Source organism: Crocuta crocuta, unplaced genomic scaffold (assembly GCF_008692635.1).
Source record: "Crocuta crocuta isolate KB4526 unplaced genomic scaffold, BGI_CrCroc_1.0 scaffold556, whole genome shotgun sequence".
Classification (NCBI taxonomy): domain Eukaryota; kingdom Metazoa; phylum Chordata; class Mammalia; order Carnivora; family Hyaenidae; genus Crocuta; species Crocuta crocuta.
This window is the reverse complement of record NW_027527436.1, coordinates 3,998,271-4,012,699: the sequence shown is the minus strand read 5'-3', so window position 1 is coordinate 4,012,699 and position 14,429 is coordinate 3,998,271. Positions and strand designations below refer to the sequence as shown.

Here is a 14,429-nt window from a genome sequence, read left to right as displayed (position 1 = left end):
TAGCACAATTTAATGGTTTTTATTTGTTTCTTTTTATTTAAAAAATATCAAGAAACTGTCTCAGAATGAGTTATAAGAAAAATGATGGGCCATTTTAGACCAGTGAGGCTCCAGTTTGAGTATGAACAGTTTCTGCATGACTGAGTTATGAGATTAGTGTGGCCTAAATATATGTCTCGTGTCCGGTTAAACTCTCTGTTCACATATATTACAAATCTTGAAAGTACCCGTCAGTCTTTCCATCTCCCTCACACATCATGGTAGTGACTGGGTAGAGCGAGTGGTGAGTAGAGGATTGTACCGCTTCCTTCTTCACTTAGAAATTGGTGTGGGGGAGGGGTGGTTGGCAGAAGGATTGAGAAAGTTCTCTCTATAACTGTTCTAGAAAAACTGACTCTAGGGAAAGGGCAGGAGACTAATCAGCAGGGAGTTAAGCAGAAATAAATTTTCTATAATTATACGGTGAAAATATGAAATTCCTGGGATCTTTCATTGCTGATATTTGCTTACTCTATCTTGAAGTAATTCCTATGTTTAATAAAAGAACTTACATATGAAAAAGGAGCTTAAAATGAGTCAGAATATTTGAAACTATCTGGGATACAAAAATTAAATAGCTTTTAAACATTTCTTTATAATAACTATTAATTTTAGATTTAGAGTGAATTGTCTGCTGTAATAAACTAGGTTGATGCAGCTAATACTATTTTCATTAATTTTTTTTTCTTTTTTTAAAACTGTAGGCATTTCAGTCGAACCATGGAGGAGCTGGTTCATGATCTTGTCTCAGCGCTGGAAGAGAGCTCAGAGCAAGCTCGGGGTGGATTTGCTGAAACTGGAGACCATTCTCGAAGCATATCTTGCCCTCTGAAACGTCAGGCAAGGAAAAGGAGAGGGAGAAAACGGAGGTCATATAATGTTCACCACCCCTGGGAGACTGGTCACTGCTTAAGTGAAGGCTCTGATTCTAGTTTAGAGGAACCAAGCAAGGACTACAGAGACAATCACAATAATAATAAAAAAGATCATAGTGACTCTGACGACCAAATGTTAGTGGCCAAGCGCAGGCCATCATCAAACTTAAATAATAATGTGCGAGGAAAAAGACCCCTGTGGCATGAATCTGATTTTGCTGTGGACAGCCTTGGGAACAGAACTCTGCGCAGAAGGAGAAAGGTAAAACGCATGGCCGTGGACCTTCCGCAGGACATCTCTAACAAACGGACGCTGACCCAGCCCCTTGAAGGTTGTAGAGATCAGGACATGGACAATGATAGAGCTTACCAATATCAAGAGTTTACCAAGAACAAAGTCAAAAAAAGGAAATTGAAAATAATTAGACAAGGTCCAAAAATCCAAGATGAAGGAGTAGTTCTAGAAAGTGAGGAACTAAGCCAGACCAGTAAGGACAAAATGGACTATGAAGAGCAAAAAGTCTCAGATGAACTCATGAGTGAAAGGTGACTTTTATATTCTCTAAGTATAAAAATGTGTGTCTTCATTGTTTGTGCTTGAGCGTGTTGTGTATTTTAAGTAATTCTATTTTAAAGCAATTATAAATTATAACAATATGAAATATAATAATAGCGATATTACTGTTTAACCATGGTTATATTTCCTTATAATTTATGATGTTTAGCACAAAACAAAATTGCTTATTTGATTTACACAAAGTCTTTTGATTGTGTTTTAAAGATTTAATTTTCAGCTATAAAGAGAAAAGAAATGGATTTTCAATGGGAAAGAATGCACTTTTGAATAACAGCACATTCGTAACACTTAGAATTTGACTTATAATTATTTATTTGCTTAATTATAGAGCTCTAGCTTTGGTGCTTTTTAGTGTCACAATTCATCGGCTTATTTTGATTCTTAAGAATCAAAAATTGGTACCGCTTCAACACATATGACTGGTATTTTTAAAAGTCTGTGGATTACTGGGAATTCTGATCACTTATGAATTGTAAAACCTAATTTACAGTATAGAAACACTTGATACTGTCATTAGACAAATGAGGAAAACAATGACCCTTTGGCAGCTAGTCGTATGTACCTATTCTAGAAAGCAGATACACCACCATAATTGTTAAGTACTGTTTTGACAGCATCAAAAGGTAAGTGATCGTTTTTTTTTTAACACAGAACTAATGCTACTATAGGAAATGAAAAAGTATTGCCCCTGTTCATCTTTTTAGGCATGTTCTTAAAACCAAACACAGAACTATGATCCAGAAAAAAATAAACAAAAAAACATTCCTTACTAGGAAAGAATATTTGATTTTAATTTGTAAACTGACCTCATTTTAATCATGTAGATTGTAGACCATGAATTTAATATATATATTTAATAATATATATTATTTTGTATATACATATGTGTTTGCTTACAAATATGATTACAAACATGAATAGGATCTGGTAAAACTTATAGCATGGGGCTTTTATTAGAGATGGTTTGCTATTTATGTAATTTCTCTAAGGAAGTAAAAATTACTCAAAATAAAACAAAACAAAAAGTGTTTCAGGAAGGCTTTGAGAGGTTTATCATATCTGCTTTTCTTCCCAAAAAAGTGGGCATTTTTTATACCATACTGAAAATTATTTGTACAGTAGATTGAGCCATTGTGACTAAGGACCACTCAGCCTGACTTGAAGGTGATTATCTTGCTCAGTTGCTGGGAGGGAGCCTATGTGTAGTGGAGACTAAGTATTCATTTCCAGATTATTTACAGATTACTTGCTTTTTGGATTGAGTGTCCAAGCCCCTCCTTTTGTTGATGTCTGCCTTTTATTGACAGACATCAAACCTGGAAGGAAAATGAGATGAAACTCTCCTGATTTCTCTTCATTGTAAGAAATATTTGAGTATCTATTAGGTATAATGAGTGTACCCAGCAGTCAACAGCCCAGGAACAAATTTTCAGAGAGGATGTTTTCACTCCTGAATAATTCTTTAAATATTTTTTCTCTAATTTAAAACTTAGACATGTAACTATTTTTGTTGTCACTCAGATGCATATTCTTTCTGGGTGAAGGTTGCTAAATAAGGCAGTGCCTGTTCCCTACAGCCCTGTAGTTTAGAATAGCTAGCAGACAAGCAGACAACAAAAATGAAGTGTGCTGAGTGGAAAGTACTGCTCAGGAAGATTTCCTAGGAGCTGTGGTTGAAGCAAGCACTAAGGCATGGATTGTGGAGCAGAGTGTGATGTATTTGGGAAAGTACGTGTAGTTTGTTATTACTAGAACATAAAGTGGGGGTTGAGGCTACAGCAGTGAGCGTGTCTTGAAGGCCTTGTGTACTATGGTACTTTGGATTTTATCATGTAAGTGATGGGAGGAATTTTAACAGTGAAGAAACTCAATTAGATTTATATTTTCTCAAGTTAACAGGATCTCAGTAACAGTATTTTTTTTTTTTTTTTTTAGCTTTGACCCACCTCCAATCCATCCTTCAGTGGGAGGTGAATTATGACAGTGATAGTAGAGGGAAAAAAAAATAGAGCACTTCTAAGAGTTGGAATCAGTGGACGGTGAACTGTATTTGGGAAGATGAAAGAGAAGGAGGGCTCTCAGATGATTTCTTGTTTCAAGAATCAAAAATACAGGAAATGAACAGATTGGGGCACAGGGGAGGGATTAGCATACAAACATTAATTTGACCAGCATTCATGGAATATATTCCATCCATTCCACAGTATCCTCTGAATACTGTGCTATAAAAGTCATGCTTTAAAAAAAAAAAGGTGGAAAGAGGTGTTCATGGACATAAGCCACACTGGCTGTCAGATGCTGAAAATGAAAAGCTTGCTTCCATGTAAGTTCTTGTTCTGATTTATTGAACATGCTAACAACTACATGATATACTTGGAGCAACTAGCTAGATGTCAATGTGGTGAAATACAAATAAGGAAACATGTTTAAAACACATGTAAAAAGATCCCAAAAGAAGACCAGCGTCATTAGAGACTAAGAGCTGCTCTCATAGAGGGAAGTCTGATTTCCTTATATCTTAAGAAGACTAAGCAGGCAGAGAGAGTAGAGAGAAGATTGGTATACCACTTGGAGAAAGAACATAAACGAAAGAGATAGGGAGGGGAAGAATTTAGGTAGGAGTCACCCATACAGAGCCTTGAAATCTGTATTTAATCCAAAAAGTATGGGGAAGTAATTTTAGGTTTTTAATAGAAAACATTTTATTATTTTGTTTATTTAATTTACAATATATATGTACTTGTATGTATAGATATGCGCATGTGTTGTTTTTTTTAAAAAATATTTTTATTTATTTTAGGAGGGAGAGAGAGAGACAGCATGAGCAGGGGAGGGTCAGAGAGAGAGGGAGATACAGACTCTGAAATAGGCTCCAGGCTCCGAGCTGGCAGTCAGCACAGAGCCCAACGCGGGGCTCGAACCCACGAACCGCGAGATCATGACCTAAGCGAAAGTCGGACGCTTAACCGGTTAAGCCACCCAGGCGCCCCTGCACATGTGTTTTATAAACATTCTCTTTTAGAATACTTTTAGTTTGATATGTAAGTTGCAAAGATAGTACAGAGGGTTTCTGTATATCCTGTTCCCATATACCCAACACCCAGCTTCCCCTGTTGTAGAGCACTTGTCAGAATCCATAAACCAAATAGTGACACGTTATTAATGAAGGACAATACTTTATTAGAATTCCCTTGTTTTTCTTTAATAGCCTTTTTCTGTTCCAGGATACCATCCAGGATATCATAATATTTTTAGTCAGAAAGTTATATTTGAAAAAGATGAGCCTGGTTACATGTAGACTATATTAAAGAGGTAAATCTAAACTCAGAAATTAGAAGACCATTGTACTGAAAGAAAGAAAGAAAGAAAGAAAGAAAAAGAAAGAAAAGAAGGAAAGAAGAAAAGAGCACGTAGTTTCATAATCCTTTATCTTTAAATATGAATTCTGAAAGCTGTGAAAAACTAATCCATTTGTGGCCAGACCTAACTTGAACAGTATTTAATGGATATTCATTCATTTAATTGAAAAAAAAATAATAAGTTTGATTCTGGAGTGCCACCCCAGGCCCCTATTAGGCATTTAGTCATTGTAGAACATAGCTTTCCAAAATTTGAAAAATTTTGAATTTTAAATACATTTTGCCTCAAGGATTTCCGAAAAAGAATTGTGACTCAGGTATATGATAACGCCGTGTTCTAGGGTTGTGTTGATATAGACAGACAGAAAAGCACTACTCAATCACAGAAGAGAAAAAAAACAATAGTAGTTTGGACAGCTAAACAGCAAAAAGGAAAACTTTCTGAAGTGTTTTTAGTACTCTAACATTACTATACATAGAAGAGCATGCGTGTTTGTGAATAAGAAAATATGAATGTGATTGTCTGAGAAACTATTATTTTCTTTCATTAACACATTGTACAGTTTAGGGACCTTTATACATTCTCCTAATATGAAGAAAGTTAAAGAAAAAGGTACTTAGAGTTTCTTGGTAAAATGTGTTTGCCACTTGGCAAATCTTTATACTTTTGGTTTTTATTTATTTTTTAAAAATCAGACAACTGAAATTATATTCTATATTCAGAAAACATTTGGGTTTACTCTCATCTATGGTTTTAATTTGAACTCTCAATTTAAATATTTTAAAACAGATTGATTTTGTTTAATAAGTCAGGTTATAGAGTTGTGTGTGTAAACAGGAAAAGTATTATAAAATTCACCTGGAGCAATTTCCTGATTGGTTAAAATTAAAAATTATAGGAAGAAGAGAGTATATGAGAATTTTTAAAGAACATCATCAGTTTTCTTTAGAGGACAACCAAGCCTGTTTATTACCCAATCTTGTTTTTGTGTTTTTCAACTAACTAGGTTTTCATATAAGCATGGCTTCTGTTAGAACTAATAGTGACAGTTTATTCATGTCAGTCAAATATCTACTATTTGTTTTAATTTGTATGTGACATTTGCCTTTGTATTATACTCAGACTTCTATGGAAGTGTGGAGTACCTATTATTTTTACTTACCTCCTCCTTAATATTGGCAATATTGCATCACTTAGTTCAGAGGGATTTTAACTTTGACTTAATGGATTGTTATCATTGTAAACTTCTTTTCCTCCTTGCTAAGTAATAGAGTTGTTGTGAATTCTTAAGTAATGTCTTTTCCAGAATATTTGCAAACGGGGTTATGAAAAGTAATTTCATGCCAGGCCCTTGTATTTCATATGCTGAAGAAAGGCGTAGGCTGCTTTTGATTGAGACTTTCCCCATTTTATTGAGCAGCGGTGTTCCGGGCTCAGGCTGAATTGCACACGGCATGAGAAAGGAGCAGTGAGCATTTGATGAAAGCAGATAATAAAATGCATCAATTGTGTCAGCACCTCGTTGCAGTCACATCTGGCTTACTGTCAGGGTCCCATTAGATTCCTGTGGTTTTATGTGCCAAAAATAATATGCTCTATAGTTAATGGAACCAGAATATTTGCAGTTTGATTAAAAAAAATCATCTTATTTTCTTTCAGATCTTTGTCAGGCTTAAGTTTCATCTCTGAGCTGCCATGTCTCTTTAAAATTTTACGACTGAGAGATCAATTGTTCTTTTGATCTGTTTTTTTTTTTTTCTTTTCCCTTATTACAGTGATTCCAGCAGTCTCAGCAGCACTGATGCTGGTTTATTTACCAATGATGAGGGAAGACAAGGTACCGAAATGCTATTTTTTTATTCCTTTGGAAAAATGTCTTCATTTGAAAGTTTGTGCTTATTACTAGTTACTCCCTAGGTTGGCAACTGTAATCCATTTACCTTACACACGCCTGCTTCGTGGACTGGGCTTTAGTCCTTCTTTATACTATGAAGGGTATCCTGTCTTCATGACCTAATGTAATTGATTATCTCCAAAAGCTAGTATGTGGAGCTAATAATATTAAGGAAGGATTATCTTCCTTAAGCAAGCTTTACATACCTCAGTCTTTTCAATTTTGTCTCTTAGCAAGTTCACAAGACACTGGTTCTCATTCTCCACCTGATTCCAAATGTATTTAATACTGTGTAAGCATTAATAAAGATGGATTTGCAAGTCATTTGTCATTTTTATTCAGCCATGACATTTATTCATCCTATCCGGTTTGTAAGTAATTAGACAGTTTTCATGAATTCAGTATTGTAAACTGTTCAACGGTAATGTCTTGCAGCTTAGATCTTTAACATCTTTGAAGTTTCCTGAAGCTTTTCACACTTTAACGTGGCATTATTTTGAAACTATGTATTTGGGAAGAAAATAGGACAATAAGGGATCAAAAGGCATATCCGCAAATACTTACCACAAATGTTACCTTCCTTTCTTGAGAATCTTTAGAGCAAAGCAGTAAGTTCTAAGGGACAAAGCCAAAATTTATTGTTTTAAATTATACATAGTCTAATGATATGGAAAACAAAGAACAAGATCATAGTTGCCTACACATTCTTTTCTTAGTCTGTTCATCCTCTTTACAATAGGAATCAATTAAATGATTAATTTTTTTCTTACTTATAACTCATATATTCCAGGTAAATAGGCACATACTGTTTTAAAGACCATAGACTTTTTAAAGTTAGGAGACTGCAGAAATATGTTAGAGCTTTGGGACTCAGAGTGAGCTTGACTACCTTGATAATATACCTAAATTCTCATTTAAATACATAGGCCTACTCAAAGTTGCAAATTTGAATTTGGCAATGAAATGAAATGAACAACTTCTTTAAAAAGTAACTTTGGACAAGTCCATCAATCTTGGAAAAACTTTGAATGGTTTATGATGATGCGCTAGCATTTATTATGAACTTATTATATTTTACATTTCTAAGTGCTGTTTTTCATTCAACTTACTTTAGGCTCTCACTCTGTTTAAAAAAATTTTTTTTAACATTCATTTTTGAGAGACAGAGACACAGAGTGATTGGGGAAGTGGAGGGAGAGAGGGAGACACAGAATCTGAAGCAGGCTCCAGGCTGTGAGCTGTCAGCACAGAGCCCGACGTGGGGCTCAAACCCACAAGCCGTGATACCATGACCTGAGCCACCCACCCAGGCACTTCTGCTCTTCTATTATTCTTAAGAAAACCCTGGGAGAAGATTCTTTTTTGGGGGGATGATGAAACCCAGGCTACTAAAGTTGAGGCAACTTCCCAATGTTACAAAACACTCTAGTTTTGATTGATGTCTGACTTCAACGCTCAAGTTCTTCATCTTCAGCTACTTGATTTCCCGATTAAGAACAAGGTTGTACATCACTTCAAAATAAAATAACCTCATTTTTCTATTATAATATTTTCTCAATTGAAACTAAGATCTTGGGTAATCAGTTTCAAGTGACTCCCTTTCTTTTCTTGTATTTATACTTGCTCTGGGAAATTTTAATTTATAGTTCTCAGTAAAATTAGTAATATTTATGTGCTTTGAAATGTGCTTGGTTTTTTCCTTTTAATTAATTTTCGTTAAATCCTCTGTTGAAATAAACTAGTGGCTTTGGTTTTCCAAATGCTTTCAACTTTTTACTCCCTCATAATTTGAACTATGGCTATTTTCCATAAAGTCATTTTCCGTTAAGCTTTGGGTTTTTTTCTAGTTTACTTTTAAAAATATTTGCAGTAAGAGATTTTGGAAATCAGAAATCTCTTTCTGTAAAGGAAAAAACTTTATGGCATTTGTGATGACCCTCTCACCAACCAGAATTCACAGTTTTTCTAAGAAACATGAAGACTTGAATGAATCTAGGATCATATTCAAAATGCTATTTGTCACATACATTTAAAAGCCATCTGCCTTCTTCTGTATTTTTGTCTCCTTATACATCTATTATTCCTATTTTAAAAACAAAATACTGTTGATTCACACCAAGGGTACATTTTGAACTGAATTTTAAATGGATCGTTTCTCCATGGTTACACTCAGGGATGTTCCCAAAAGTCAGACTTAGTATTGACAGTGTTCTGCCTTAAAAAATACCTTGCTTGTAGTAGTCCAGCACAGTTTCTTCCTCAACTCTGTGGTACTGTCACTTTTCATTTAAAATCAACTTTTTCACAACTATTTCTTAATGAACTTAATCAGATTAATTTCATTTAGTCACATCTGTTCATGATTGTGTCCCCTTTTACACTCCATACAAATCATGAAATTAAGCTAATTATATACCATTATCAGCTGCAGAGAACAGGTTCTACAGTTTTATACTTGTAATTCCCGGCAGGAGATTAAGGCTTGTTTTTCTTCAATTTGGAAAGGGTGGTAACTTAAATGGATTTCTGTACAGTTTTTCCATAGAATTAACCAGTATTACTGTTTTTCACATATTTAAATCGGTTCTGTAACCTAACAGCTTATATTTTTGTTGATGGCAGTTCTTGTTATAGTGTTAAAAAACACAATAGCTGTGGTATAGAATCAACAGTTTTCTGTACAGATTGCATATACAATTGCCAGTTAAAATTCAGGATCCCCAGTTAAATTTGATTTGTAGATAATTCACAAATAATTTTTTAGTAGAAGTATGTCCCATGCAGTATTCAGATGTGCTAAAAATTTTCTGTTAGTACTTTATATTAAAAATCATTTCTGTGAAATTCAGCTTCAATTGCTGTCTTGTATTTTTTAAAAACCTGACTCTGATAACCCTGTGTATTTGGATAATAAAACTGAAGCTTTGGGGGAATTTCTTGTTTTTGCGCAGGTGACGATGAGCAGAGTGACTGGTTTTATGAGAAGGAATCAGGGGGAGCATGTGGCATCACTGGAGTTGTGCCCTGGTGGGAAAATGAAGATCCTACCGAGCTAGACAAGAATTTGCCAGATCCTGTCTTTGAAAGTATCTTAACTGGTTCTTTCCCTCTTATGTCACACTCGGGAAGAAGAGGTCAGTAGCGCTTCCTGACTGCCTGATATTGGGGGCTTATATGAATCTAGGAATACTCATTAAAAGAGATTAGGCTAAAAGGGAAATGAAAGAGTCTAAGCGCAAGATGCTGTAAAGGAAGATGTTGAACAGTAATTCAGCTACTACATTGATCACGCATTCAAAGTATGTTAGAACGGTCGACTTGCCTTCTAGCTAGGACCATTGTGAAAATGTTGAAATGTTAGAAAGGTTAAACTAGGAGGGAAAAAAAGCCCTGATAATGCCCTTATTCTCAAATAATCAGTAGATGTGTGCTAACCTCATTAGAACCCTATGAGGCGTTGCTTCAGATCTTTTGTTTTGCATTTTCCTCACTACTATTGAAGATGTTTCCCACCTCCAACTTTTTCTGAATTCTGTATTGATGGGAATAATGATCATGGGAGCTTCTAAAGGAGTGCTTTGATTTTCCAGGTTTCCAGGCTAGACTCAGTCGCCTTCATGGACTGCCTTCCAAGAGCATTAAAAAATCAGGAGGGACCACAACTTCAATGGTAGGCATGCTTTTCTGATTTGTTGTCATGTTTGGAAATGTATCCATTTCTATGGAATAAAAAGCCACATCCTCATCCTTTATTCATTTTCTAATGTTATACTTAAAAATAATCCATTTTCTTGTAGGCTGCAAACTGGACCAGTGAGATTCCCCTATAAACCAAATCTTCTAATGCTAATAAATTAGTTACGTTTTGAACATCTGGGGAATGGCATTCGAGGGAACCTGGCTCCTGTCCTCTTCCCCTGGAGGAATATCATTGAAGTGAGAGCCTCTTTGATGAAAAGATGGGGCTGTTTTTGCTGGAGGACTGGTATTCTTCCTTTAGTCAGAAGTGAACCTGCTTGGGGAAGCTTTCTAGGGATGTAGGTTGGCCCAGGGTGGGTTGAAACTACTGTAAATTTTATATATTTTTCTCTTTTATGATTTTTTTTACATTGAATCCATTTATGTATTACTTGCTTTGCCAAAATGCTAACAAAAGCTAGAAAATTGAACACTTCCAGATTTCACATAAGTATTCCTTAATGTTTCTATTGTGACTGGTTAAAAACGAATTCTTAACATCTCTGACTGTTGTAAATAAAAGTGATGCATTGACATTTATGGTTCATTCTTAGAGAAGTCTTATATAACCAGCATTATTTAAAATATTTGCATTTTACTCAGGGTTTTTTAACAAGGGCTAAGATGAGTAGTAGGTAAGGTTGATCATCTTTCCTAGAATTTCTGTTTTGTTCAGTTTGCTTTCTACTTGGTTAATCTGCTCTGTATTGCAAACCCATTGTATTTTACAGTATAGTGTTCATTGTACCACAAAAAAAAATCGTCCTAGTTTTTAAGTGAACTACAGTGATAACTAGCCTGTGCTGATACATTCATTGACTATTACTTTTTTAAAAAATATCTGCTTTGTCTAATACCTGAAACCACTCAAAATTATCGTTTTGGCTCAGAGCTTATGGAAATCATGTGAAAGCTGGTGTTTCAGCTAATACTGTACGCCTCCGAATCCTGTTGTCATCTTTAAAGTGAGAGCTGCTCCCAAACCCTTAGAATGGCAGATTTTATGTGTCAGCGTGAGCGTCAGAAATACTTGCATGAGCTCATTTTCACAAGCAGAGGGGAAACTGTAACATTTCTTTTGATGGTATAATTTAGACACTATACAACATTCAGGCCATTTGAATTCTTCAAAATGATACATGAAAATGTTTTATTAAGTTCCAATAATTGGTTAAACCTGTGATTTCATACATGTATTTTTATATTATTGTATGGATTAAATGTTAATTCAGCATTTCATGGCCAACTTAAATATGATGATTGGAAAAGAAACTTAAAGTTGACATTTCTTTTACCTGAAAGTACTATAACCTGAAAGATTCCAGAAAATGTATTAAGCAGGAATGTGTGACATCTTTTAGATTGCTTGTCTAAACTGGGGAGATTCAATATGATAAAGTGCAACTTTGAGTATCTTTACCTTTGCATATTTAAAGTGATATTTTAGAGGTACAATAATGTGGTGTTTGGTCATTGTAAGTAAGCCTTTTTGTGCTATGTCCTTTGGAGTAAAAATTCATGATTTCTTTTCTGAATTACATAAATGCTTTTATTTTATTTTGTATAATGACTGTCTTTTAGATCTGAATAAGTCACTTTAAAACCTTGGCCTATGAATTTTGCCTTACCAATCATGAATCTAGATGAATGCTATCTAGTTCTTGGTTCAGTTTTACCTATTTTTATTTTTGGTTCACTGCTTGCTTGAGCATAGCTGGGATTTGTAGCCCATTTTCTAGGCTTATTGCAATCTCACTGTGGTATTTTATAGAAGCTATTACATCTGATAGGTTAGCTTCATGGTGTTGATGATACATGGCTTAACCATAGTAAAAGCTGCCTTCCCTCTCTAAATTGTAAAAAGGTGATTAAGTTTCACTTGATGGAGATATACTATATATGTGTGTTTATCATGGAACCTAGAGCATTAGGCCATAAACTGTTTTCCTGGTCTACGGTTTTTTTGTATTCAAATTTTACTGAAGACAATGGGGCTCCTTCAGGTTTTCTTTCTTTCAATCCTGAATTGTCCTTGTTTGGATTTTTAAGTACTGTAATTTTTTTTTTTTCAATAAAATATCTGACTTGGACAAGAAAGGTAAGAGTTCCAATTTGTGCTGATATCTTTAAATTCCTCTGCTAAGTTTTGTTGTTGGTGGTGGTCATTCTGTCCATATTGTATGTAACAACCTCATTTTAAAAATCATAATCTCACAAAGCAGCCATATTTAAACAGGACCCATGACATCCAGTAATAAGAAATGAAATTTAATTCCTTAGACTTTCACACCGGAAAGCCAGATTGGTTTTAAGAGAGGTCAGTTTTCTGAGCAAAGTCAGACACACGTAGCTACAACCCATTAAACAGAATGGCAACAAAAGATTTCTTTTTCTTATTCAGATGAGTAATGATTGCACTGCTCTGATGATAACCTTTGAAGGACATGACAGAAGAATCTTTTTACTGACATATTAATGGAAAGTTTTCAATTGGACTTTTAATTATTCATCATAATTATGTTCTAAAGTCGCCCTGAACACTGATTAGCAAATACTGAACCATTGCTCCTAAGGGAAATAGCAGGTTAAGTTCCTCTGAGCCTCCGGTCACGACATTTTTATCTGTTGATCAGTATAATCTTGTTTTATGTATTTTTATGTCTAAAAACACCTTACTTAATATATATTGTTGATTCGTTAACATTGAACTCCTGACCAGCAGCACTCTAACCCATGCCTGCACAAAGCCCATCTACCACCGGTATTTCCCCTCAAGGCCTCTCATGGCCTTCTTGTGCTTAGGAACCCTAGTCAGCACCTCACGATGCGTGGGGTTTGTTGAAAACCGTGAATTCCCAACAAAAAGCATGAAACTGTGAAAAACGTGGCACTAAATAAGCCACAAGAAGGACACTTGGTTACAGTATTAGAGCTGAAATAGGAATGCACACTGTTGTCTAATGTGACCTCAGTGGGGAATGTACATGTGTACCTGGTAACAGATTTCTCACTGCTCCTGAATGTCCATGAAAGTGCTACAAGAATTGATTTAGGAGTGGGACTCCTGGCTGGCTCGTTCAGAGGGACGTGTGACTCTCCATCTCAGGGTTGCAAGTTTGAGCCCCATGTCGGGTGTGCAGATTAAAAATAAAATCTTAACAAAGTAACTGAGGGTTACAGATACATGTTAATGAGTAGGCAAACTTGCAAATGTGAAGCCTGCAAATAGTGATTTTAGTTTTGTTGAGCTGAGTGATATGGTAATTATGGAAACTTTGTAGGTTTTGAAGGCTGAACTTTGTGAATCTCTACTCTGGTTCTTCTTTTTACTTGTAATTACAAATTGAATGTCATTTTTTCTTTCTGTTAAAGAGATAATATTTACTTTGCAGATGCGGTGTCAGGATTAAATGAGATTATGTGTTCATAATTGGGCCCAGAGCCATTTTTGTCACATAGTATATACTAAATAAATGATAGTTATTGTTACTGTTAGATATATTAAATATAGAATCTCATGATTTAGAAAATATTTGTATTACGGGTTAAGTGCAGAATTTTAGGCTTTTAAACTCTTCACATTTTATATATGATATGCCTTTATACCTAATATTTAAAGTGCTTTATATTGCAGCCTTTTATGTTTCTTTTATACTTCATTTATATTTGAGCCAGCCTTTGTCTTTAATATGGTCTGTGAAGAATGATTTCAAATGAGTTTTAGATTGACAGCTACTGCATTAAATCTCAAAGCCTGATTGCAGACTAAAAAACTGTTCTAAACACTTCTCCCTAACCTCTGATCATTAAGCCATTCATTTGCAGAAAGACCTCTACTATTTAGGAGATTTTGGTTACCTGATTTTAAAAAATAATTTTGCCCATATACGTGACATGTGCATGCAGTCACAGTTCTGAAAATTTAATGTTGAAAGGAAATAACTGT

The 14,429-nt window shown here is 34.9% G+C and overlaps 1 protein-coding gene across 2 annotated transcripts in view; it reads left to right on the top strand.

Moving 5' to 3' along the window:
• GPATCH2 (G-patch domain containing 2) overlaps positions 1–14,429 on the top strand; it is a 193,439-nt gene that overhangs the window by 10,026 nt on the left and 168,984 nt on the right. Inside the window, exons 2-6 of one of the 2 annotated variants that reach the window (XM_077759489.1) lie at positions 744–1,460; positions 6,627–6,688; positions 9,697–9,879; positions 10,336–10,415; positions 10,543–12,566. In XM_077759489.1, the coding sequence (XP_077615615.1) occupies positions 744–1,460; positions 6,627–6,688; positions 9,697–9,879; positions 10,336–10,415; positions 10,543–10,575 (1,075 nt within the window). In that variant the 3' untranslated portion in view covers positions 10,576–12,566. Of the gene's footprint in view, positions 1–743; positions 1,461–6,626; positions 6,689–9,696; positions 9,880–10,335; positions 10,416–10,542; positions 12,567–14,429 lie in introns of those variants that run through there. The other variant, XM_077759483.1, reaches the window with a different exon arrangement.